General features: G+C 46.1%; 1 protein-coding gene across 10 annotated transcripts; it reads right to left on the reverse strand.

The window, feature by feature from the left end:
• Window positions 1-105: 105 nt before the first annotated feature.
• On the reverse strand, window positions 106-24701 carry RAVER2 (ribonucleoprotein, PTB binding 2). Of its 10 annotated transcripts, none has more exons than XM_085067413.1 (14): window positions 24504-24698; window positions 16173-16239; window positions 14769-15238; window positions 11339-11530; window positions 10046-10172; window positions 9042-9124; window positions 7495-7599; window positions 7177-7288; window positions 5745-5974; window positions 4616-4727; window positions 4125-4273; window positions 2915-3004; window positions 2267-2389; window positions 106-1589 (listed from the first exon to the last, which is right to left on the reverse strand). In XM_085067413.1, exons 1-14 carry the CDS (start codon window positions 24657-24659, stop codon window positions 1467-1469), a joined length of 2139 nt encoding a protein of 712 aa, XP_084923539.1. In that variant the 5' UTR covers window positions 24660-24698; the 3' UTR covers window positions 106-1466. The 10 variants fall into 10 exon arrangements, with proteins under 10 accessions (XP_084923539.1, XP_084923540.1, XP_084923530.1 ...); XM_085067414.1 differs by having other exon boundaries at window positions 4125-4270; window positions 5745-5977; window positions 24504-24697; XM_085067404.1 differs by having other exon boundaries at window positions 106-2389; window positions 5745-6004; window positions 24504-24701.
• Window positions 24702-25354: the final 653 nt, after the last annotated feature.

The raw sequence follows: 25354 nt of genomic DNA on the forward strand, positions 1-25354 counted from the left end.
AAAATGGAACTTTGATAGGAATAATGTTCTTTACAAACCTTTTTGTACCTTACCTGACTCCAGGAGTCCAGGGCTGTTTTTCTCTCACACAAATCCACTTGAAAGAAGTACCAACAATTTATTTTCATTGAAAAGTGTAACAAGTTGAGAAAGTTGCATATACAAACAGTTGAAACAAAATATTACAAGTGAATTTTATCAATACATACAGGCAGAATCCCAGCAAAGCTCCTGGCCCCTGGTTGTGGAGCAGTTCCAGCAGCTGAGGGAGGAGGGATTTTGATTGGGATTTTTTAAGCTTTGAAAATGTGGATCCTGGTCACATCCCAAAGCTTGAAAGGCAAAGTTTAAGACTTTTAATTAAAAAAAAAAATCAGCATTGAAAAATGGCTTCACAGGGTTCTCTAGCAAGGAAAAGGGAGAAGGAGGTGACTCCTGGCCTCGGTGAGCTCAGTCCAAACGGGTTTGCAGCAGCATTCCAAGGAGGGAAAGCCTTGGGATGAGGGCTAAAGCCTTGGGATGAGGGCTAAAGCCTTGGAAGGAGGGCTAAAGCCTTGGGATGAGGGCTAAAGCCTTGGGATGAGGGCTAACTCCTCATTTACCTGTCACACCACTGCTGGCAAAAGGAAGGAGTGCTCATCTCCAGCTGCAAGGACTGATGGCAGAAAAGAACAACTCGAGCCAGAGCTGAGAATAAGCTAAAAATACAAAAAGTCTTTAAAAAAACAGGGAAAATACACTCAAAACTGGGAAACAATGTGGGGTGGCCCAGGCAGAGCTGGGACACAGCTGTGCAAGGAGGATGCTGCAGCCACACACTGGGAATTGCTTCCTCCATGGAAAAGCTGTGGATTGTCAGCCTAACACCAGGTAAAGTTATTCCATTGTCCAAGGAGCAGCTCTCCAGATCCCAGGGAATATTCCAAGGCAGCACAGGATAGCATCTCCCTTTGAACAGGTATTTCTTGAGACCATCACCGAGGCTCTGGGAATACATTTGGTATCGCTCCATTCCAGGATTAAGAAACAATATTAAAAATTGAAAGGCTGTAAATGCAGAACTCTTAATCCTGGAGAAAGGAAGGTTGGGAAAAAGCCCCACATTCTGAGTTAAAAAAATACAAAATAATTACTATCAAGACTTCCTCTTTTAACTTCCTCAGGCTGAGGACTGGAAAAGGATCAGCTTTCCATCCTCTGGGTTTTTATTGCTTTCAGCTGGAGCTGCCCCAGTCCCTGTGCTCTGTCCCTCAGCCCACAGGTGACAAAGCCAGCACTGTCCCCACCTTTGTCACACAGGTCCTGTGTCCTTGGCTGTGCCGGGACAGAGCCGATTCCTCTCGGGACACTCACCCCACACAGAAAGGATTCCTTGGCTGAAGTTAAGGCAGCAATAAATACAGAGAGATTCCCAGCTGCCTTCCCTCCCCGGGCAGGGCTGGGAACCGATGGATCCGCGGGAATCGTCAATACACTCGCTTCTTCTTGAGGGAGGATTCCGAGTAGCGCACGGAGCCTGGGGCCGGGAATTCCAGCGGGCTGGGCTCGGGGGACGACATGAGGTACGAGGAGCTGCGCTTCGGGGCCACCTGGGGGCGAGAGACAGGTGACACTCCAGCCACAGCCACCCTCCCGAGGAACAGCGCTCCAGGTGGGAATGCCAAGGGACACCAAAGGTCTGACTCCTTCGGCTCACTTGCCAAAGCATTTCCCACTCCTGTTACTGATGAAAATGAAATGTTCACCGGAGAGCCAGCAAAGGGAGCTTTGCTCAGTTAGCCTGGCTGAAGCAGGCTGCAGCTGAGATGGCTGTAATTCCAAAGAAAAGGCATTTTAAAGTGGTTTTCCCCAGGATCCAGTGCAGGGTGTTACAGTGGGGCTGTTGTTGGGTGCTGCCCTGAGCTGCTCTCTCCCCTTCAGAGGTTCTATCCCAAAACAAACCACCTGCAGATCAGGCAAACACCCTTTGCAAGCCTGTGTGAACCACATCCACCTCCTCCTTCTCCTCTCTTCCTTCCTCATTTATTTGCCTCCTTCCAGGCATCTCTGCACACTCATCTCTGCCAGAAGCTCCCAAACAGCCAGCCCTGCTCTGCCTGTGGGTTTGGGGACACTGAGGGGACCTGATCCCCAGCCACTGCAGGGCTCTGGAAGTGGTCCTGCCGTTCCTGGGAGCTGTGTGGAGCAGCGATGCGCTGGGAAAGCTCCACTCGGGGGCAGCACCAGACAAGGAAGAAGCGTCTGCAGCTCCTTCTCCTTCTCTCACCTTCTTTAGGGGATTTGCTGGAGGAGGCTGCAAGCCCGGCTGGGATCCCTGGGCTCCACTCAAAAGGGCAGGCACTACCTGCAGGCAGGTGCTGTAGTCAGGGAAAGATCCACCTGGAGATTCCTGAATGCACAATGGGATCCATCAAGTGGAAGGAAAAAAGGTTTAATAATTTTTTTGCTACAGTGATGAGCTCTCAGCAGGTATGAGATAAATACCTGAGTCACACTCAGCTGGCAACAAGAGGTGCAATTCACAGCAGCTCGGGCATGCAGCAATTCCTGGAGCAAAATGGGGGATTTTGGGATGGTTTACTTCACATAATCCCTTTTAAAAAGTGCTCTCCTCAGTCACAGAAATTTTGGCTTGGGCAAAAAACAGCCCTTCAGTCCTGGGAAATTCAGTACGGGAAATGCCATTGTGGTGTGCTGCTTCCTGGCTGGAATATTGAATATACTCCTGAGCTCTCCAGGTGGGATTTTCCAGAGGGATATTTTGGGTGTGAAGCCCAGGGGGTGCAGGGCTGCCCTGCAGCAGTGACCATGCAGTGCCCTCATTCCTACCACTGCCAGCACTCAAAGCAAGTGTCCCAAAGCTGATGGGAGCAACAGCCAGTGGAAACAGCAAGGAAATTAAATTCTTTCTCACCTCAGAGGCTTCATTTTCAAAGCCATCCACTCTGGCCTGGGTAGAGGGATGTGCCTGAGCACAGTGCTGGTACCACTGCTGGAGAGCCTCCTACAGAGCAGCAAAAATCCTCTCCTGTGTCTGCCTACAATTCTTACAACCCAAAGCTCTCCAAGAAGCACTAGAACACCTTTAACACCAGGGATGTAGCTCAAATCAAACATTTAAAATTAGTTAAAGTGCTTAAAAAATGCAGGAGGCACCCCTGCCCTGGCAGTGAGGCAGAGACAATTCCTGTTCTGTGGAACACCTCCAGGGATCCATAGCTTCTCTGGGAATTCCATCCCAGCCCTCCCCACCCTCCCAGGGAACAATTCCTTCCCAAGATCCCATCCATCCCTGCCCTCTGGCAGTGGGAAGCCATTCCCTGTGTCCTGTCCTTCCATCCCTTGTCCCCAGTCCCTCTCCAGCTCTCCTGGAGCTCCTTTAGCCACCAGATCCGATCCAAGAGGTGCTTGGCCCTGGCAAAGCTCCTGCTCTGTGCAGTGTCCCTGTCCCCTCCACCCCTCTGGCCAGGCTGGGACACTCCCAATCCAAACCCTCTCATGCTCCAGAGCCACCTGACTCCCAGGAATTTGGGAGCACACAGATCTCCCTGCCAGCAGCCCAGGAGAGTTTCTGCCTCCCCCCTGACAGTCTGGGGAAGAAGCAGTTCTCAGATTTGATCTGCCCAGTTACAGTTTTATACAGACTCAGGATGGTTAATGAAAATCTGGGAATGTTCTTTCCCAGTGGCTCTGAGCACTGCAACACTCTCCAGACCCTCCACCTCATGGCCACACTCTGATCCCCACATGGGGCACATGGGGAGCACATCCTGTGCGCTGCAACAGCTGGCAAACATTCCCCAGGATGTGCAGAATGCAGGCAGAGCTCTCTTCCCTGGGATCCAGCCAAAGTTCAAGACTTAAAAACTCCTCAGGAAGGCAGAAAGAAAAGCTCCCTGGTTTTGAAAGCACACAAAAGCCAAGGCAGAAATTGGGAGAAGTCATTTTTTAGTGAGTGCCCCGAGTTCAGGCTCTCAAGAAGCAATTTTTCAAGGGTTGCAATTTTGGCAGGGAATGTTCTTTGTGCTAAACCTACTCTGAGAAAGATAAAGTGTCAGTGGAGAGGTTCAGCCCCAAGAGGAGGCAGGAAAGCCCAGAGACTCAGCAGGCTGTGGAACACCTACCTGTGGGTATTCCCCAGGCTGCTGGGAGTAAGGGAAGTAATTTTCCATGGCCTGTTGTGATGCAGTTCCCTGAGACACTGCAGCATCCACGACGCTGTTTGGAAGGTTGTTCTGCTGTGGAGGACTGGAGGCTTTGCTGGCAATTGCTGCTGGCAACACAAGGACACACAGTTTGAATCAACACCTGCCTTGGGTTAAACACACTAAGTAAGTTCTATTCCAGGATTAAAACTGAAATTTGGCTCTTCAGATTAGGCTGTGCCTCAAATCAATCAGTGCTGCTAATAACTGAAAGGCTTCTGGAAGTCTGTGAACCCATTACCTCTAAAAGTTCCCCATCAGGATAAATTACTTTGCAATTTTAAGACACACTACAAGGCTTCCTTTAGCATAAATGCTGTGGTCAATGATTTTACTGCATAAACAGAATAACCATTTGCCACAGTCTGGCTGTAGAAATTTGCAGTGAAACCCACGAAATGTTTGCTTACCTGGCAGACAGATACCAGGCAAAACACTTGCCAAATTCAAGTAGGGGTTGGTGCTCAGCCGAATTTCTTTTGGGGGTTCCCCAAGCAGAGAAGTCTGTTTTTTCAAGGGAGTCTGAAAAACAGGGCAGTTTGCATTAAATTCATATCAAATTTATCAGAAATAAGGTTAAGTGACCCAGCAGGGTCTTGGAAAAAGCTTAGTCTTATGAAAAAGAAAGTTTTTTTTTTCATTTTTTGAAATGAAAGTTTTGAAATAAAATGAAACTTTAGAAGTCAGTTTTGTGGACAACAATCTGGACACACTGGCTGCACTTTTTTAATCCAAATAGTTCTGCAGGAATGTTTCTCTTCAGACTGCAAGTTCCTAAAGGATATTACAAAACAAACAAACAAAAGAAAACCTTTTATATGCAAGTGAAGGAATAACAATCACTCTAACAATTCCAGATGCAGGGAGTGAACATTAAGTACATGGCCAAGACAACACCAACTCTTTTCACTTGGAGACACAAGGAAATAAAGGCCAAATGTTAGGAAAATCATGACCTGATCTGAATTAAGCACGTTTCCCCATAAATGTCGAAGTATTTCGATATATTATAAAAAAGGTAAGTTTTATTAATGGCAGAAAAAAATTCTGAAAGATTGAGACCACTCAAATCCCATCCCATCATCCCCCCACACCTCACTTCAAGGGAATAAATAGTATTTAAAAACCTGATAATTAAAAGTGGAAAATCTGCATACACACACACAATCACCTGGACACCCCAAGGCCCCCACACCACCAGAATTGCTCCTGATTACTCATGAAATTCATCCACGACTCCAATTTTCACCCTTTAGAAGAGACATTGCCCCAGAGATAAATTTCATCATCAAACACTATGAGGCAAACACATGGCAAAAAAAAGCCCTCCAGCCCCGTGGAGATCCCTTTGTTCATCCAGCTGGACCACCAAGGAGCAGCATTGTTCTCTCCCTATTATTCCTAACTGCAATGACCTTAAGCTGTCTCACGGATGCTCCAGGGATGCAGCAGATTTTACACCGAAAACGCAGTTGCAGCTCAAATACAAAAGAGAAAACAGGAAAGCAGAAGAGGCAATATTTTGCTGCATTCACTTACCCCCGGGTTTGGGTCGGGGTTTTTGAGCTGGCTGGGTGGTTTGGAGCGGGCAGCCCGCAGGAAGGGCTGTGATCCCAGTGCTGATCCCAGCGCTGATCCCAATGCCGCTGCTGATCCCGATCCCGGCGCAGCAGCCTCTTTGTCTGGAGCATTGTTTGGCCCGGGAAGAGCTTGTCCAACAATGTGCTGACTGGGGAAGAATGGCAGCATGCCCATCCCTGCTGCTGCTGCTGCTGCTGGAATGGGAGCTGGATTAGAGGCTGCAGGCAGCCATAAATGGAGAAACTTTGCTGTTACAGGGGATTTATCCCACAGGGTTTGCTTGTGGGGTTTGCTGAGGGAGGAGGGGAACAGCCACACATCTGCTTCACTGGTTTTTATTCTTTTGCCATCCCACGAGCAAACAACGCAGTTTCAAGCTGCTGCAATCAAACTCTGACTTTTCTAAACATTCCCTGTGATAACTTACTTAGTGCTTCCTGTTGCTTTCAAAAAAACTGGGAACAACATCCTAGAGGATGCTGGACTGGAACCCAGGGGGAAACCCCACCTCAGCTGGCAGGAGGAAGAATTCTTTTAACTCAAGAACTGAGAAGGGTTCTCCAAAATTAAAATCTGGATATTCAGAGGACATTTCTTGCCCTCCTTGTGACCTTTTCCCTGCTCCTGGTTATTGCCATGACTCAGAGCATGTCCAGCATTGCAGAACACATGGATCAGTGGAGGAAGCAAGATCAGAAAATCCTGCAATGGTCTGAGTTGGGAGAGACCTTGAAGATTATTCAGTGCCACCCTGCCATGGCAGGGACACCTTCCACTGTCCAGGCTGCTCCAGCCTGGCCTGGGACACTGCCAGGGATCCAGGGGCAGCACAGCTTCTCTGGGAATTCCATCCCAGCCCTCCCCACCCTCCCAGGAACAATTTCTCCCCAATCTCCCATCCATCCCTGCCCTCTGGCAGTGGGAAGCCATTCCCTGTGTCCTGTCCTTCCATCCCTTGTCCCCAGTCCCTCTCCACCTCTCCTGGAGCTCCTTCAGGCCCTGGCAGGAGCTCTGAGCTCTCCCTGGAGCTTCTCCTCTCCAGGTGAACAATCCCAGTACCCAACTGATCTTTCCTCATAAAAAATGAGAGCATCAGTGGCACAGAAATTCACATTCAAAACTGACATCTGTCCCAGACTGAATGTTAAAATAAAATGAAGACAAAAGCCTTCACTTGCCTCTTAAGCAACTCACATTTCCCTGCTTTGAAAAACCCCACAAAACTTCACCCCTAAAAAAAACCATATTCCAAATGTACTAAAAAATGCAATAACTGAGGAAACAGAGTATTTAACAACCTGCTTTTGCTATAGAGGGCAAAAAGCAGGTGCAGAATTTGAAGCTGGGCATTTCTCTAGATTTGGGATGAATAAAATAAAATGTCATTTACACTTGAGAGCTTCTCCTCGTGTCGCCAGGCCTGAGCTGACTGCTGGCATCACCCCAATCCCCAGCACAGTCTGCAGCAGCATCGTTGGAGGTTCTCCCAGCAAACCTGGTTTCTAAAAGGAAGAAGAGAAAACTGTGTAAATGATTAAAATAATCTGTCCACAGATACTTCTTGTAACTTCCACACTCTCAGCCCTTTCACCTCCACTAGACTGCTCAATGATCACAGGGAATGGTTTGGGTTGGAAGGATTTTAGAGTTGGTGAGATGATAAAAAGGATTTATTTGAGGAGAGTGGGAGTTGCAGGGATGGCCTTACACTGTTTGCCTGCATGTTTTCCATCTTGAGGAGCTGCTGCTGGGGCAGGGCCAGGTGAGCAGGGCTCTGCAGCAGCAGGCTGGAGGTGTTCCCCAGGAGGGAGCTCTGAGAAAGGAGCACAACAAGGGTTAGTTGGCATTCGTGGAGAACACAACAGGCTTGAAACATTTTCACATTGAAGAAACTGAAGGTTTTGAGTTAAGACAGCAAAGAAAAATAACAGCTTCCTCCACACAATTAATTCTGCTTCAGAGAAATACCCTGTTGTTTTCCCCTGAAACAATCAACATGAAATCCTATTGCAGAGCCTTTTCAGAAATGTGCCTTTTCAAACAAATATGTGCTATATCTTTATTAGTCATGCTTTTATTTTAATTGTCTCAGTAATTTCCAGGAGGAATTATCCAGGGCTGTTTATTGTCACCAGTGCCAGGGGCTGCTCCTTCTAAACTTGGCTCCATCACCAAAGCTAATGCCCTGGTCCAATTGCAAAACTTTCAGAAATAGAAGAGTGGAAAAATCAGTTTGGTCAGAATCCTCAGAGGAAAGGCTCTGGATTAATAAAGATTTAACAAACTGTTGGATGACTGAGGAAAACGTCCCTGAGAAAGCTGAAAATACATTATTTTGGCACTGGGTAATTTATAACTGAGAGAAATTAAAAGCAATGAATTGAAAATTAGGCTACCTCGAGTTGAAAGGCTACTGAGTGAAGAACCTTCAGATCCACTGTTGAATCCTTTTTTAATAATTAATTTTAAATGGTTCTTCTCATTACATTACTTTCCAAACCCCTGAATATAAAATACAAACCCAAACCATGCAGGGAGCTGGATCAGTTTGACTGGGGAGGTGTTTCAGTGACAACACTGAATTTCAAGGCAGCACAAATAAAACAGTGCCCTGGTTCTCTGGCTTTACAGAATATTCCCAAATAAATCACCCAGGAGCAGAAAAATGTGCCTTACAGAAGAAATTGGGATCATCAAATCCCTGTCAATACAATTCAGGTTTGGAGCTGATGAAATGACAGGAAGTTCCCAGGAAGAGAATGAGACTTGGAAGTCTCAGGACAGAGAAAACACAGAGTTGTTTGGCTGCAGCTCTTCCAAGCCAAAAACCACTGGAAAAACCTTTGGATCATCATCAATCCCACTGTTAATTGTGTAAAACATCCTTGTCTCCAGCTGTGAGCACCAAACACTCACATTGCCTTCCAAGGAAGCAAAAGTTGAAGAGAGAGCAGCAGGAATTAAACAGACCAATTGAAAATGTCACTTAAATTTAAAAAAAAACCCCAAAGGATTATGTACTTTTTATATGGACAAAAGCAACTCATTGGATGGGGCAAAATTAAGCAGCATTTATTCAAAATTTATATATTCACCTCACCAGTTTTTAGAGAAAAAAATAGAAAATTGCTCAATAAATTTAACAGAAGGAGTATTTCTGCATTTTAGTTTGGTCTTTTTAAAGATCTCTTTAGGATTTCTCATGTTACTATCTCCCCAAACACCCCTTTTGATGCCAGTTCTTTTCTCCCATACCTGATGAACTTTATTCAGCTGCAGAAAAGGTGGACCCACTGCTGAATTGAGGAGGTGAGGTAAACCTGCAGACGCTCCAAGAACTGTTTTAGAAACACACCAAAAATAAATTTGTGTTTTATAAGTTAGACAAATAAAACTCTTTAGAATTATCCTGTGTTTTTAAAATTTGCTTTCCAGGAGATTTTCAAACGTGCAAAGGTCAGAATAAGGGAATGACAGACTGGTTTGGGTTGGGAAAGGTGATGAAACATCTCAATTCAATTGCTGTAGAATTAGCAGCACAGGAGAGCTCAAGGATCCCCTGGAGATTTTCACTCCAAGATGCAGCAGTGCCTGAGCTGATTGCAGCCACAGCTTTATCTGAAGTGCTCTAAACTCAGCTTTAGCTCAAGTGTTTCTGCCCTGGAGTGGTCACTTCACACCCATTTCTGTGGGACTTTGTCACCACATTGGGTCTCACTCCCTCAGCTCTGCCCCACTTGATCTCCTCATTACCTCCTTCCTGTTCTGAGCACTTTCCCCATTTGAAATGGGATTAGATTGGGTTTTTTGTTTATTCACATCACGATGAGAACACAGAAATGTTTCTGGCTAATGCTGCAATAAATGCTTTGCACAACCGTGGCAGCAGCCAAGAGAATAAAGATTTACATTGGGAACAACAGGAGAAAGACTCAGGCTGCAAAATTCACATCTAGAATCAGATTTAAAATTACCAAAGTCTTGCAAAAGACATTTCTTTCTAAACCCATTTCTAATATGAACATTCAGTGCCCCCAGAGTTAATATAAGGATATTTGCAGGTAACACTGAATTGTATCCAAACACAAGAGTGTTTGCACCTCCTGCTTTTGCCTTCATAAAATGTGAAATTGTCTACATAAAAACACTGAAACAGTGTCTGCACAGCTTTTAAAACTCTATTTCTACTTCTCTCCTTTGCCCCAGCCTTGCAGCACTAAGAACAGGGTTTAATTCTGAATTATTTTAGAACAGCTTACCAGGTTTAACAGCGTGGCCACGCAACTGGGGCTGCAGCAGCATTTGCAGCATTGCTGGATTATTAAAACTTTTCATGATCTGCACTGGATTTGGCTCTGGAAGCAATCCTTTCCTATTGTTCCTCATCTCCAATTAAGAGAGACACAAAAGTGTTAGAAGCAGGAGCAAACAAGGAATACATTTAAATCCCTCAAACCTGTGTGATGGCAATGTACACATTTCATTTGACACAGAAAAAAAACCATTTCCTTCCCTGCTTCTTGCCTTTTTTCCTCTCAAATGGAAAACCCAACAAACTACTCCAACAAAACTTTTTTTTTTCCCTTAAACCCAGAGTTATCACTAGAGGAGAACAAGGGTGCTGTTGCTATGAGCACCACATCTTGTAGCAGAGTTCTCATCTCTTTTATAGATGTGCTCTGAGCTGGCTGAAGTGAGGAAACTCTTCTGCCTCTCCACTGAAAACAGCTCCATGTAACACTTCTCACATCCAATTTTCTAGGAAATCATTTGATAGGACATGTGGGTGGAAAAAGCTTTCTTCTACCTCGAGCATGAAATGAACCTATTTCTCCTGCCTTGAAATTTATCTGAAAGCTGACAAATTCTTGCCTCTCTGTTTCAAACCAAGTTTTATCTTGTCCAATGACTCATTCCCAGTCACTTTTGTTTTGAGCTGCAATGATTTCTCTTATAGGAGATTAAATTTACTAAAATCCTAGAGCCATGAGGGTGTACCTTTGTGGTATATTATGGATATATTTTATTTTCTTCCTGGCCATCTCTGCCTATGAAGGAGCCTGAACTGGGCCGATTATATAGAATTCCAGGATGGTTTGGGTTGGAAGGGACCTTGAAGCCCATCCAGCTCCACCCTGTGCCATGGGCAGGGAAGCTTCCACCATCCCAGGTTGCTCCAAGCTGTGGCTAGCACAGGTCTTTCCCATGAGAACTTTCCCCTGAGTTTTATAAACAAAGATAAAATTTGGATGTTTTTTAAACAGTGTCTCGAGATTTGGACAGTTCAGGCCTGGCCAGTCAGGCCTAGGGGGAGGTTTCTGACTGACCAATCTGGGTGACCTCTGAAAAGTCTATATAAGTTGGAATCAAAATAATAAATTTCCTCTTTCTTGTCACACTGAGAACTCGGATCTTTTTCTCTGCTAGCGGCTCAACAGCAACACCAAACCCCATCCAAGGTGGCTTTGATAAAACCCAAAATTTTTCCCAAGCTTAGCTCCTTTTCCTTGCGCAACCCCAGCTCATCCCAAGGAGGTTCCCAGGGATCTCACCATCCTTTGTGCTGCTATCAGAGCTGCCAGGGTGCTCCTGCCCGGGGCTCCAGGGGCACAGAAGGACACGTGCAGCCTCCTGCCGTTGATGGTCAGCCCGTCCATGGCCCCTCGCACGCTCTCCGCCTGCTCGGCGCTCTCGTACTCCAGCACGGCGAAGTCCCCGCTGCCGCCCTCCTCCTCCTGGGCAAACTGCAACAACAACATCCCTGCACTGCCAGGGAACTGGCAATCCCAGGAGCTACCCTGCAGGATTGCCACCTGGCCCTTGAAAGGTCCTTCTGACACAGCCCGAGGTTAATACAGCTCCAAACATTGAGGTTTCTTTCTCATAAGAAGTCAGATATCTTCAGAGTAATAAGGTATCTTCCTCTTAATAAGTCAGATTCTTCTATTTGGCATTCATGCTTATCTATTCCTGATTATCTCTTCCATTCCCACCTTCACTCCCATCTGATCTCATGGAGAACCTCAGCTATGAAATGCATTTAACACATATTTAAAGAACAAAGGAGGAATGAAAAATAAACTGTAAATACAGCTGGACGCTAGGATCATTTTTCTTTTGCAGGGTAAGAATTATAAACTCATTATTCTTCATTTTTCCAGCCTGCAATAATCAAAGTGTCATTCGTCAGGCTGCATGACAGCTGTTGAAACACACAACAATGCAAATTCCACCAATATCTGGTGCCTTTTGGGGAATGTGAAGTCTGTGGGTGTGCAGAATGCCAAGAGAAGATGCCAGACTGATCAATCAAGCAGACTGGAAAAGGGCTTGTGTGGCAAACACTGCTGTGGCCTTTGTGTGCAGAGTTGGAGAGAGAATAGCAGATTTAAATCCAACAAAAAAAATGGGGTGAGAAGGGAGGGATGAAGCTTAGGCAAAAATCTCCAGGCCCTAAATGAATAGGGATGATAAACTGATAGCAGCTCTGATGTGGAAGAGACAAAACCTCCTCTAGATTTCACTGGATAAAAACAACCTCAGCCCAACTATGAGGTCCCACAAATATACACTAACAACTGAAATATAAATGTCAAAGATTTGGAAGAAAAAAAGGGTGGTCAGATCTTTAATGGCACTGTTAAAGCCTGGCCTTTGGGCTGAGCTCTGGAGAACACGTATTTTAATATATAAATACCCACACAGATGTGTATATGCTATATAAATGTGTGTATCTGTATTTCATATTTATAGTTTATTTTGATACCAGTTTAGGTGCACTGGTAAAGACCTGAGGTACTTGTGAAAAGAAGGGTTTGGAGCTATGGAACATCTATATTTTAGTTTCAGCTAAACTGAAACACAGTTAAAAACTCCCTTAACATGTCCAAGTGCAATCACCAATATTCTTGCAAAGGATTCAGGAATTTTTAAACTTCCCAAGTCAACAGGTACTGAAAAAATAGCTTTTTATCCCTACCCAGGTAAGGGTGGAGACCTTCTATAACAATTTAAAGTTGACAGAAGAAAAGAATGAGGTTTTCTGGTTCATTTTGTTGAAGCAAAGGACAAAACACATTTTTCCCAATATCCATGTGTAAGTATCTGGCCTCAGCTCTTCCTGACAGAACATTTCTGTTGTCAATAGAGGAGAAATCAAACTGATTTTTAAAAATGGTAATTTTGGAATAAGATGAAATAACCCAGAGCTTTTTTCATGAGTTCAGGTAAGAATTGTGGGCAAAAGACTGTATTTACTTGATGAAATACTGCATGAGCTCCCAGCATCCCAGAATTAAGCCATGGAAACACCACAAGAGCTACACTGAAGTTTTCCAGGAAAAAAATCTTCTCCCAGTCATTCTCCAACCAAATTCCTTCCACCTAGGAAGGAATTCCTTCCACCCTGCCCTCTCCCAGTTTTCCTGTTGTCTTTACCCATCACATCGCATTTCCCCTTTGCTTTTTCCACCTTTTCTTGGGTGTTCCTCCTCCTCCTCCCTTTGCCCTCAATTTTCAGGTCATCTCACTCTAAAACCCATAATTAATTAGCACTGCTGTGATGAGAATTCATCCACTCTCTCCTCTGTTCTATCCACCAAATCAGAACTATTTGTTTTCCTACCTCCACCCTCCTATATTTCATAGAATGTGTATTTAATGCTATTTACTGATATAATGCAGACACCAACACTCTCCTCACCTACACCAGGTGTGACCCACATATTAATATGATTTAAGAAGCTAAAAGTCAATTTTTAAGTGCCTCTAACTGCACAGCAGAACTCTGTCAGTGAAATCCATCTTTCTTTGAAGTTCAGAATTTTTAAAGGATGTTGAAAAATTGTTGGGGGAACTGCTAACAGCCCCTGGATTATCTGACAGCTGGAAGAAAAGCCCTGAAGGAAAAGACTTAAAAGGATCAATCTGCTTAGCTAATTAAACAAAGATTGAGCAGGAGACTTGATTACTGTATTTAATACCTTCTTACAGGAAGAAAACAATGGGGAGCAAAACTCCTGAATTTAGGCATCAGCGAGGTGAGGCAGAAGCCAGACAATTCATAGCCATGAGATCAAAATATCCAGGAAAGGGCATTTTCTGGGCAGAGTTAATTCCAATCTATTCATCTCCTGGTGCATTTGGATCAAGCAAGGCTAAGGATTTACTCTGGCCAACTAGAAATTCCTGGGGCTGAAGAGCCCTAAGGAGGATGTGAAGCCTGCAGGTGGTCAGGCTGCCCAGCCTGATGGACCTTCTGCCCCAAATGCTGGGGATCTCTGGGGGCTTATCCCTGGGGCTGAGCCCTGAGCAGCCTGCAAGAGACTTAAGGGGAAAAAAATCAACAAAAAAACAACCCTGCAACTGAAATCTGTGTGACTACAGGGAAAGCCTTCCTTCTGCTGCCTGTTTCTGGTGATCTGAGTCACAACATTTATTTGTGGTCTCTTATCTCACAAGCCATGAGGGTGAGAGGGAAATCTTTCCATTACAAAGGCAAGGATCTACTTCTTCTGTGCTTCCAAGCTTTCCACTTCTATCCCTGGAAACACCCAAGAACCCAAGCCTGAATCTTCCTTAATTATGGAAAAAACATGTTAAATATTAATGTATTCACTATATGATGTATTTTATATAATCTCCATTGCACTTGTGGTATCCATAACCTCTGCCTTTCTTTACCAAGCAATAAAACCATCAGCAATGTTTACTTTAAAAGCTCTCAAAGACACAATTATTTTCAATAAATTGCATAAGGGGATGTCTTACAAACATTTTGCTGGCACTGCATAGGAGTGGTGTCCTGCAGAATTGCCAGACCCATGGATCAATCACCCATGGTAAAGCATTTGTATCACACCTCACATGGCAGATGCACAACAGTTGATTACAGGAAAAATAGAAGTGGAAGACAGCAAGAGTGAAGTGAGCCAATACTGCAATCCCAGCCTTGGTTTCCCACAAGACACAAATCCAACATACCTGGCAGAACACAGGTTTGTACTTCAGTGAGAAAGCCTGGATCAGTTCCTTTGAATCAGCGCAGTCTTTTTGTAATTTATCCACACAAAGGCACTTGGAGTGAATAAGGTTTGTGGTCAGCTGGTTGACATCCATCCACTGTGCAAACAGAGTGCTCTCCTCCAGCTGCTTCCCCAGCAGTTCCAGCCTGGCCTTGGCAGCAGAGTCCTTCTTCATGTACTCCACAAACCCATAGCCCTTGGAATGGCCGGTGAGCTCGCTGTACACCAGGAAACACCTCTCCACGTTGCCATAGGCACGCACCAGCTCCTCAAACTCCTCCATGCTCAGGGAAAGGGGCAGGTTGGTGATGCACAGCAGAGCATCCGTGGGCTGCAGCTGCACGGAGATCTCCTTCCCACGGAGGGAGTACTGGTGGAATTTCTGGATGGCGCTCTGCGCCTGCTCCCCGTTGAGCAGGGTGACAAATGCTGCAAGAGAGCAAGAGTGGGGACATCACCCATCCCAGCTTGTCTGCAGCCACACCTCTCCCTGCCCCTGAAACCGCAGGGCAGAGCTGGAGATTTACCCCAAAGATCCAAGGGATAAATATATCTATTGTATCTATGATATATACGATGTCTAAAATCTGAGATTATCAACTGAACATCACGAGTAATTAACTCAAGAAGTTACTATGTTGTGATGCACACAACTTCACTACCTGTAACCCAAGCAAATTTTATATCTGGGGAACAACATTAAATGTTCTACCAGCAGACTATTATTTATTAAATTTAATATTCTATTGAGTATCTTTGATGGCAACATCCACATGTTCTCCCTTTGGGGTTAACAGATCTTTTTTTTGGGTTTTCAGTCCATAAAGCATGTCACACAACCACACAGCCCCAGACTGGAGGAGGGTGGCAGGGACCTCCTGAAGGCCTCTTGTCCAGCCTGTTCCTCAAACAGAGTCACCCAGATGGCCCCCAGTATCCCAAGGGATGAAGATTCCACAACTCCTCTGGACAACCTGCAGTGATGCTGGGTGACCCTCACAGGGCAGAGGTGTTTCCTGATGTGAGCAAACTGCAAATGCATCTGCAGCTGGGAGGGTTTTCCTCTCAGCAATGTGTGGTTTGGCCAGAGAGGCCTCAGGACCAGCTTTCCAAAGGGATTCAGCCAGCTGAGGTCAGCTTTGTCCCAGAGGGACACTCACTGAGGAATACTCCTGAGAGAGACCAGAGGGGACTAAAAAACTTCTGGCCAACACCAGAAAGTTTCCAGCTTTCCACTGGCTTCAGTAGAAGGTGACAGAAAAGGCTCTGAGGGACACCAGAGAAGCTGTGACAGTCCATGACTTCATACACAGCACATGATGTCCCTCACAAAATTGAAACTATGGAAGTTTGAAGTTCTCACCTGTTCTCTTATTCCTGTCCACATAACAATACTTGATTTCATAATCCTTAAACAAGTCATGGATTTCCTGCAAGAGAAAAGTACAAGTAACATCACATAATCATGTCACCAAACCAAGCAAGGGTATAAATTCATCCTCACTTCAAACAAAACCAAGAACTCCCCCAACAAACAGAAAATTTCTCCATAGAAACACTATCAAATATTTGTTTTGAAAGGAGTTGGTTATACCACTGCAGCAATGTTTTTATCTCACATAAAAAAACCCTGGCTCACTGCATTTGATTAATTTACTTTTCATTCTCTGAGGTCCCATAAACACAAAAGGGCATCCTGTCAACTGTCTTTTGATAAAGACAAATAACATCACAGCTCATTAAATGGCAAAACCCTCTCCATTTCTCTGAAGTACAACTGGCATAGCTAAAATACCACATGGACAAGGAATACTGCAGCAAATTCACATCACCAAATTGACTGAGGGCAGCAATGCTGCCCCAAAGTCCAGCAGTTGCTTCAGCTTCCTGCTCAAGTTCACTTTAATAGATTTTCACCCTTAATAATGGATATTCTTTCACCCAGCAGATAATTGTGGCCAGAATACCCCCTGGAAAGTATCCTCTATCAATTACTGCACAGATGCTCAACAGAGAATCAATCCCAAGAGTGTTATTTGCTCCCACTAATTAATGGGAAGAGAGGAGGAGTGGGTGAGAGCAAGTCTAAGAGGAGGTTGCCACAGCTATTCCCAACAAAACCAAGGTGCACATGCCCCCAAAAACACCACAAATTATTTCCAGTTTGGTGATGACAAAGCAGAGATGAACACTCACCACCCCAAGGAGAAACCAGGAGTAGTAGCTTGGATATTTATATTATTTTAGCTGGATAAATCCCATACATAAGAGTGCAAGATGATTTCAGCAAGCAAAATACTCAACCAGCTCTATCTGAAAGTTTAATTGCAGCCAATTTCCAGCAGCCCAGTGCAGTTGCCAGTTTGGTAATTCAATACATGGAGCCTAAAGGTTAATTGGGTTCTTTGTGAAGGGTATCAGGTGCACACCTTTTAGTCAAGAGAGCACCAATCTTTGGTTTCACTATTTAACAGCTGTCAAACACTGCATTAATAAAATATGGCAGCATTTCTCCAGCTACCACACATCCTCGACTAAGGTGTGATACGGATGGAGTTTCTGAAATGCAAGATGTGCCCAAAATTCAAGCCAGGCAGGGGATTTGAGTGTGAACACTTCTCAAACAAGAATTAGATGGTTCTTTCTCAGTCATGAGGGAAGAAAGACATTTTCTGCAGAGCTCTGGCAGCTCAGGTGTGCTGTGGCACTGAAGACTCCAAAGAAATTCTTTCTGTCCTACTCAGAAAAAGAGGGACATATTTGCCCTTTTGATTTCCTGTATTATTTTACAAGAGTAACACTGAAACTTTTATATGATGATTAGGTAGCAGGAAACAGGATTTCAAACAGATCTGAACACTCTTTTGGAAGTCATCTGTGTATCAGATGATTCCACATGATTCCCCAGCCTGAAACTTGGAGAGGAAAAACAGCCCCTACTGAACAAGTATTTGGCAAAAAATTATGAGAATAAAAGGGAGATTTAAAATGAAAACCTATTTCAAGCCCAGAAGTTTTAGTCAAGATTTTAACACCAACTTCCACAGGTGTTTGCAAACACTGCCAGCTTTGTGCCAAGGGCTTTGCCAGGAAGGTTCTGGTTCTTGTGCTCTCGTGGGTCCTTGGCAGGGCTGAAACCTTCACCTGTGGAACTGGGGTTGTGCAGGGGGTCAGTGAAAGCATTTTTCACATAAACACCATTTGTGAGGATTTATAAAACACACCCAGCCAACTCTAGGAAAATGTGTACTCCTTCAGTTAAACAGCTGTAAAGATCTGTGTGTGTTACACTGAGATTTTCCTGCCTGCTAAGCCAGCTTTATCTCAGGCACTTCTCTAACCTTCACCTCCAACATCTCCCAGCACTCAGGTCTGGTAGAAAAGAAGAACAGTGCTACCATTGTGATGCTGTTCCCAATTCCTGCTCCCCACAGCTCAGGGCAGAAGTGTCAGGGAAAGCAACAGGAACTCTCCATCTGCTGTTCCAGCCCGGCTCAGCACTGATCCTGTGCTCCAAGCAGCTCCCCAGCACTTGGGCCAGGAGGGAATGTTTACCCCGGGAGGAGAAGGGGTCAGCCAAGTCAGGTAGATGCTCTGCTGCGACCCTGTTAGCTCGCAAGGAATGTAAGCAGAGGGATGTTTCCCTGAGAACGGCAGAAACAAACAGCTGCCCTTGTTCCCATTCCCGGCGTTCTGCCGCCTCTGCTGGGGAGCTGCTGCACCCCAGCCCAGCAGGCAGGGAGCAAACCCTGAGAGGGGCTTAGCTCTGAGGTGTAAAGCAGGAGTAGTGAACTCGGTGTGGTACATCACCCAAGCACTGCCCTTAACTCTGAGGTGTAAAGCAGAAGTAGTCAACTCAGTGTGGTACATCACCTGAGCACTGCTCTTAGTTCTGAGGTGTAAAGCAGGAGTGGTAAACTCAGTGTGGTATCACGCCTGAGCACTGCTCTTAACTCTGAGGTGTAAAGCAGGAATAATGAACTCAGTTTACTACCACACCCGAGCACTGCCCTTGACTCTGAGGTGTAAAGCAGGAGTAGTAAACTCAGTGTAGTACCACACCTGAGCAGTGGCTGCCAGCCCCGGTGCCACCAACTTGCCCATGCTCCAAAATCTGCATCCAAACCTTCCAGTGACAAAACTGCTCCTCCCAAAGGGCTTTTTCCTCTTTAATAAATGAATGAATTTGCTAATCTACAAAACCTGACTGCCAACTGCCACGGTAATCCTCATTTAACTGCATCCCATTACACATGGGACACTGAACATCCTACAGACAGCAGCAGCATCTACCAATGTGCTGAAGGCCTGAGTGTCACATTGGACAAAGTATATTTTGAAAATAAAAATAATAACCACTTCTATCTGGTCCCTTCCAACCCAAACTATTCCAGGATTTTGTGCTCTTGGAACAGAAATATGATCAGTAATGTTTAGCTGCTCTATAGCCTCTTAAACCTTTAAAAGCAGATAATCTTATCATCAGTAAAAATTAAAATCGTAACTAGGAAGTAATTAGTTGGTACATAAAAATTAGCAGAAAAAGCAAAATCAAATGTATTAAAGGGAGCTTAAGAGAAATCATTCTCTATCCTTTAAAAACTGTATTATTTACTACTGTAAATGTGGTCTTGAAATACTTCACTTCTTGCCCTGTCCTGTCTTGGGTAGAAAAACTGGCAACCTGAATTTTCAGCATATACAGTCAGAGACTTGCACCTCTGAGACAGAATGAATTTCTTAGAGAGGATCTTTGTCCTTCAGTACCTGCATTGTTTTAAACACAAATGAGAAAGGGAGTCATTCACAGGCACATTTATCAAATTAATAAAGCTCAGTGGTTTATTTCTAATATAAGCAGCTTTTCCTACCCAGAATCTAACAGTGCAAGTGAAAAAATATCCAAGAAATTCTCAGTGTTCACCTGGAACAATACATAAAATATATATAATAATGTATATAAAGCCTACAGCACACCAAACCCAAGCACTTTTTTCTCTCTCTAGATGTAAAACTAGACTTGATATTAAATGTAATAATCATGCTATTCTGGCAACAAACTATTTAACAATTCTAAGGGTGCCTGGCCAGATTTCTGCAGTGAGCTTTAGGGAAGTTTCCAATATAAACACTCTACAAGCCTGGTCTACAACTTGGCTCTCACTGAGCAGCTGAAGGCCTAAACTTCACATGCATATTCTGGAAATGGGAATCAATTAAGTTTAAAGTAGTTACTTGGCTAACCAAGAAGTTTTAAATCATCTCACAGCTGAAAAAGGCTTTGTTTCCATTTGTGCAGGCAGGGCAGGAAAAAGAGAACTTCTCAGAAAAAAAGCTTTACATTTAAAAATGATAAAATGATATAATGGAGTGTTCATTAATTCAAATTTTAGACCACTCAGTCTTTGAGTCCATGACACAACACATGGATTTCACTGCAGATATGAAATAAATAATAATTAGTAAACAAGAGAATATTGACACAGTTTAAAGTAACAGTATGTTACTAAGGGGAAAACCATCATTCTGGGCATACTGGGTGGTGTGAGAGCTAAATGAAAGAGGGAAAAGACATAGAAAGAGGTAACTTGAGAGAGCAAGAGCTCAAAACAAAGAAAAAGTAATAAAGAAAATCAAAATGTACATCTTAAGGCATGAGAGCTGCTCCCTCTCCACAAAGTGCCTTTCATGCTCAGGCAGTGTGACAGAGGAGCAATGGAAACACAAAGGCTCTTCTACTTAAGGTCTGGCATCCAACAGACTGGGAGAGAGCACTTCCTCACATCATCACACCTCATTAAAGGCTTCCCATCAAAAAGGAACCAGGAAAAATTATGGCTAATGCAGGCAGAAAGGAGGGAAAATGCTACAACCCCAGCAGAAACAGCATCATGCTAAGTAGTGATTTGGCTTTTGATCAGGACCAGAGAGCAGTGAAAAAAACCTGGATGGGTCCATCAGGTCCCCAAACACCAAATAAATCCCAATCCCAAGCGGACTGCACCGGTTTTGTATCAACACCTGGGTGTGTCATTGTTCTCTGGATTCTGTCACGCCCCACGAGAACCACGGGGTGCTCAAATAATTGGGCAGCCCTACTTTGCTGCATGTCCTACATTAAAGTGGAGCGTCCCCTCCACCAGATTTATTTTGTGGAACTGTAACATGGTGGCATTTAGGGATAATCAAACAAAAAATGGTTTTTTTTGGAGCAAGTGCACCTTGCACAGCATCTTCTCTCGTCTGCAAAGTGGGGAAGCAAAAAGCCAACAGCCCTCGCTGGGCAGTTGATCTTAGCAGAGAACAACAGAGATCTGGCTGCAAATCTCAGTAGTGATAAGCAAAAAAGAGAACCCAAAGGTCTCATTTTCCTAGCAGGCACTCTGTGGGATAGGAATTGGTATCCCAGAATATCAGTGATGAACCCTATAGAAGTTCATCAGCCATAAATAAGGAGCCGCTAATAGTGAAAAAACAAACTGGGGGAAACCAAAACCAATTCTTCTAATCCACTGGGGTAATTACAGAAAAAATCCAAAAGAAACTGAAGTTGACACCCTGGTTTTGGGATGGGACAGAATTAATTTTGTTCTAACTGGTTCAGTGCCGTGTTTTGATTTTAGGATCAAATGTTGATAACATGGGATATTTCAGCTGTCACTAAGCAGAGCTTACCCCGAGCCAAGGACTCTGCAGTTTCCCATCACAGGTGTATGAAATGCCAGCAGGGATATTCATAACATCAGCACAGCCAAAGGGATATTCCACACCACACAATGTCACGTCCAGGATATAATCTGGGATTATAGCTGGCATCAGGCAGTAGGTGCTGAGCAAATATACCGGGCATCACTTGTTTCTCTTGGCTTTAATTCCCCTCTCTCTCTCTCTCTCCTTTTTATTACAATTAATATTAGTCATATTAATTTCAGATGTTTTATTTTGCTTCAATAATTAAACTGTTCTTAACTCCCAGGTACTTTTTCCCTGATTCTCCTGAGCACCAGAGCAGTGGGGGAGTGAACAAGTGGCTGGTGTGGTGTTTGGTTGCTGGCTGGGGTAAAACCAACACAAACTCCAGCAAAATAAAACTTCAGTTCAGTGAAGTACATCATCACCTCCACTCTGGTCATCCCAAAGTTCTTGGCTTCTCTTTACCAGTAAAGGAGAGAAGGAAGTGTTATTTCCTTCCCTCCCTCCCTCTGCTCAGAGGTCCTCCTGCCTCCAGAGCACTGGGAGCAGTTTTAGGACAGTTCCAAGGACCTTCTGGTTGCAATTTCTGCTCTTACAGCATCCCATGGGATTGTGTTCCCTGCTGCTGGAAGGGATGATTGATCAGGGATGGTGGCTCAGGGAGATGCACACACCAAGCCACTCTGAGAGACTTCCAACCAAGAGATCCCTGACTCACTGCCAAGCACTGAGCAGAAGAAAGGGAATCACTACAACCACACTCACTTTTAAGTCCTTTGGCAAAGATTTTTCCTACAAACATCAGTCTTACCACAACACCACATCAGAAGCTATTCACGCTAACAAGAACAGACTCACTATCTGATATTTTTCAAAAGGACCGACACCAAGAGGACAATCTTACTGTAAAATATCCTGTATCGTAGACCTTACCTCATTTCTTCTTTGGCCTCAAAACTAACTTATTTTATTTAGTTTAATACAGGTGGGAGGGACTCCAAAGGTAACCAAAGATTACAAGCACAATAATAAAGTTAATATGTAGCTACAACTGGCAGAGGAATTGTATCTGTTATGTAACTTCATATTTTAAAAAAATAAGGTTTTTTCCTACTTTTCTGACAAAATTGACTATCTCCAGCAATCTCTATCACCAGAACAGCCGTTTTTTCACTTCAAAACTATTTTGGTACATCTTGGCCTCACTGTTCCCTTAACAACAAATGGCAGCAAAGCCAACACCCCAACACTCAGAGATGAACAGCTACATTTATGAAAACCTATTCTGGGAGACTTGGCTGCATTTCAGTGATGTTCATCTCCCTCTTGACAGTGAATAAAACTGGCCAGGTCAGAAATAGTTTATCTGATTTTACTTGGCTCACCAGTTGCTTCAAGGAGAAAACAGAAGACAAACTCATGTTTCCCAAGGGTGTTAATTTGCAGTAAGAAATATGAAGTTTCATGGTAATTTTGGAAATGCACAACAGCCAAATACACAGGTAGGCTTAACGTGCTTGACCACAAACACACTTCTTGCCAAAACTGCCCCAGGACAGAAACTTTCTCTCCGTAGCACAATTCTTCTGCCTTTATGTGCCAACAATGTTAAAAATTAAAATGACAATTTGTAAACTGCATTTTAGGGTCCATATGTGGTGGTACTGTTCTACAGGACAACATCAGGACCTGACACATGGAGACAAAGGCATCTAAGTGCTGCTTTTAAGCCATCAAAACAGAAAAGCAAACTTCCAGAAAACTCTATGGCTGCCAAATTTGACCTTAACTCTGGTATTTCCCCGTAGCACACTGGCTGAGAAAGCAATGCCAGACTCGATGGGCTCCACACAGGTGAATTCCCACACGGAAATTCAGGAGGGATTTGGAATTGGAGCAGGTGACACAACCGGAGTGTCACAGTGCTCCTGTCCCGGCCATCCACAGCAAGCATCTGGTGACACACCAGCAAAGCCCTCTCTGTCAACACTGTCACTTCGAGAAGACACGACGGAGATTAGCAGCATCCACCAAGCCGTGAGCTCGCTATCGATCAGCTCACCAGGCTCCTATAAATAGAGGTGCCTAAAGCACCCTAACAAAGCTGTCATCTCCGCACTTTTCAGCAGCCCCGAGCCCAGCGCGGCAGGGCAGAGAACGGAGAGGAGAACAAACCAGGCAGCTGGGCGCTGCGGCTCGGGTTACAGCAGCCCGAGAGCCTCTCCGCATGAATAGTGCCTTTCTGTGCCGGAGCTGTGCAGAAATCCAGAGTCTGCACGTGCTGCTCTAGCCGCAGGTACTCAAACCACCTGTGCTGGGAGCAGGGGGAGGCAGGCGAGGAGCAGAGCAGAACAAAAGCCGCAGTTAGCTGTGTTTTTTTAAACTCGTGCACCAAGTTGCGCGTTCGGCGCTGGCGGAGTGACTGTGCGGCTAAATCACCTCAGCATCTGACTCACGGCTGAAGAGTTCAGCGATCATCTCCCACCGACAGCAGCAATTTGAGCGGAATTTTCCTAACCCACTGGCAGACTGCGGAAAACCGCTTTCCCTGGCTCCGTCTGGCTCACCTCACAATAATAAAAAGAAGCCAGGCTCGGAGCTTTTCCGCTCCGGTTCCGCTGGGGAAGCGGCCGTGCTGCAGTGCCCTACCTGTGCACACAGGTGCCTCCATCCATCCCCGCGGCTCTCCCATTACCGCTCGCCCCGCTCCCTCCCGCCCCGGCCGCGACCCCCGCTCCGACCCCGGCACTGCTGCCCGGCCAGCCCGCCGCGGCCCCGGTGAGCCGCAGCCGCTCCCCGCAGGTAACAAAGCCGCCCCGCACACCCGCGCCGTGCGGGCAGCCTGAGGGGAGGCAGAGCCGCCGAACCCCGCGGGGGAATGGGGCTGCCCGGCGCCTCCCTCCCTCCCTCGCTCCCCGCCGCCGGCCCCTGCCTCTGCCTCAGGCGCGGGCGGGAGCGCGCCACGCCGCCGGGCGGCTGCGGGCAGCGCTGGCGGCCGTACCTGGCTGCTGCTCTCGGCCGGCAGGTTCCGCAGCAGGATCTTGCGGCGGTTGCCCAGCTCGCGGCGGGTGCTCGCCAGCCGCCTCGCCACCTCCTCGGCGCTCAGCGGCGGCGGCTCCGCGGGCAGCGCCGCGCCGCGCTCGGCTCCCGCCGCCATCTTGCTGCGCGCCGGGGACCGCGGGGGGAGCGGGGAGCTGGGGCCGCCCCTGCCCTGCCCCGCCCGGGGAGCTGAGGAGCCTGAGGGAGCTGAGGGAGCCCCCTGCCCTGCTCCGCCCGGGGAGCCTGATGGAGCTGAGGGAGCCTGAGGGAGCCCCCTGCCCTGCCCCGCCCGGGGAGCTGAGGGAGCCTGATGGAGCTGAGGGAGCCTGAGGGAGCCCCTGCCCTGCCCTGCCCTGCCCTGCCCGGGGAGCTGAGGGGGAGCCTGAGGGAGCCCCCGGCCCGGCCCCTCACGGCTGCCCAGCCTCGGGGCGGGCTCGGTGCTGCCCGTAACGGAGCTCCGGGCGTGTGCGGGGATGAACGGGAAGGCAGCGGGAATTTCACTGAACGGGGCAGGTTGGAAGGATCACAGATGAGGCATCTGGTCCGAGCTCCCTCCTCCAGCAGGGTCATCCCAGAGCACAGGGCACAGGATTGCGTCCGGAGTATCCCCAGTGAGGAGACTGCAGAGCCTCTCTGGACAATCCATCACCCGCACAGGGAAGAACTTGTGCCTCCTGTGCAGTGGAGCTCCCTGGGCTCAGTCCCTGCCGTTCCTCTGGTGCCATTGCTGCCCCTGAGCAGAGCCTGGCCCTGTCTGACCCTCCCTGCACACAGGGACACCCAGGGCTGAGGCTCCTCTGGAGGCTGAGCAGC

Source organism: Lichenostomus cassidix, chromosome 8 (assembly GCF_008360975.1).
Source record: "Lichenostomus cassidix isolate B80296 chromosome 8, HeHo_3.0, whole genome shotgun sequence".
Taxonomy (NCBI): Eukaryota; Metazoa; Chordata; class Aves; order Passeriformes; family Meliphagidae; genus Lichenostomus; species Lichenostomus cassidix.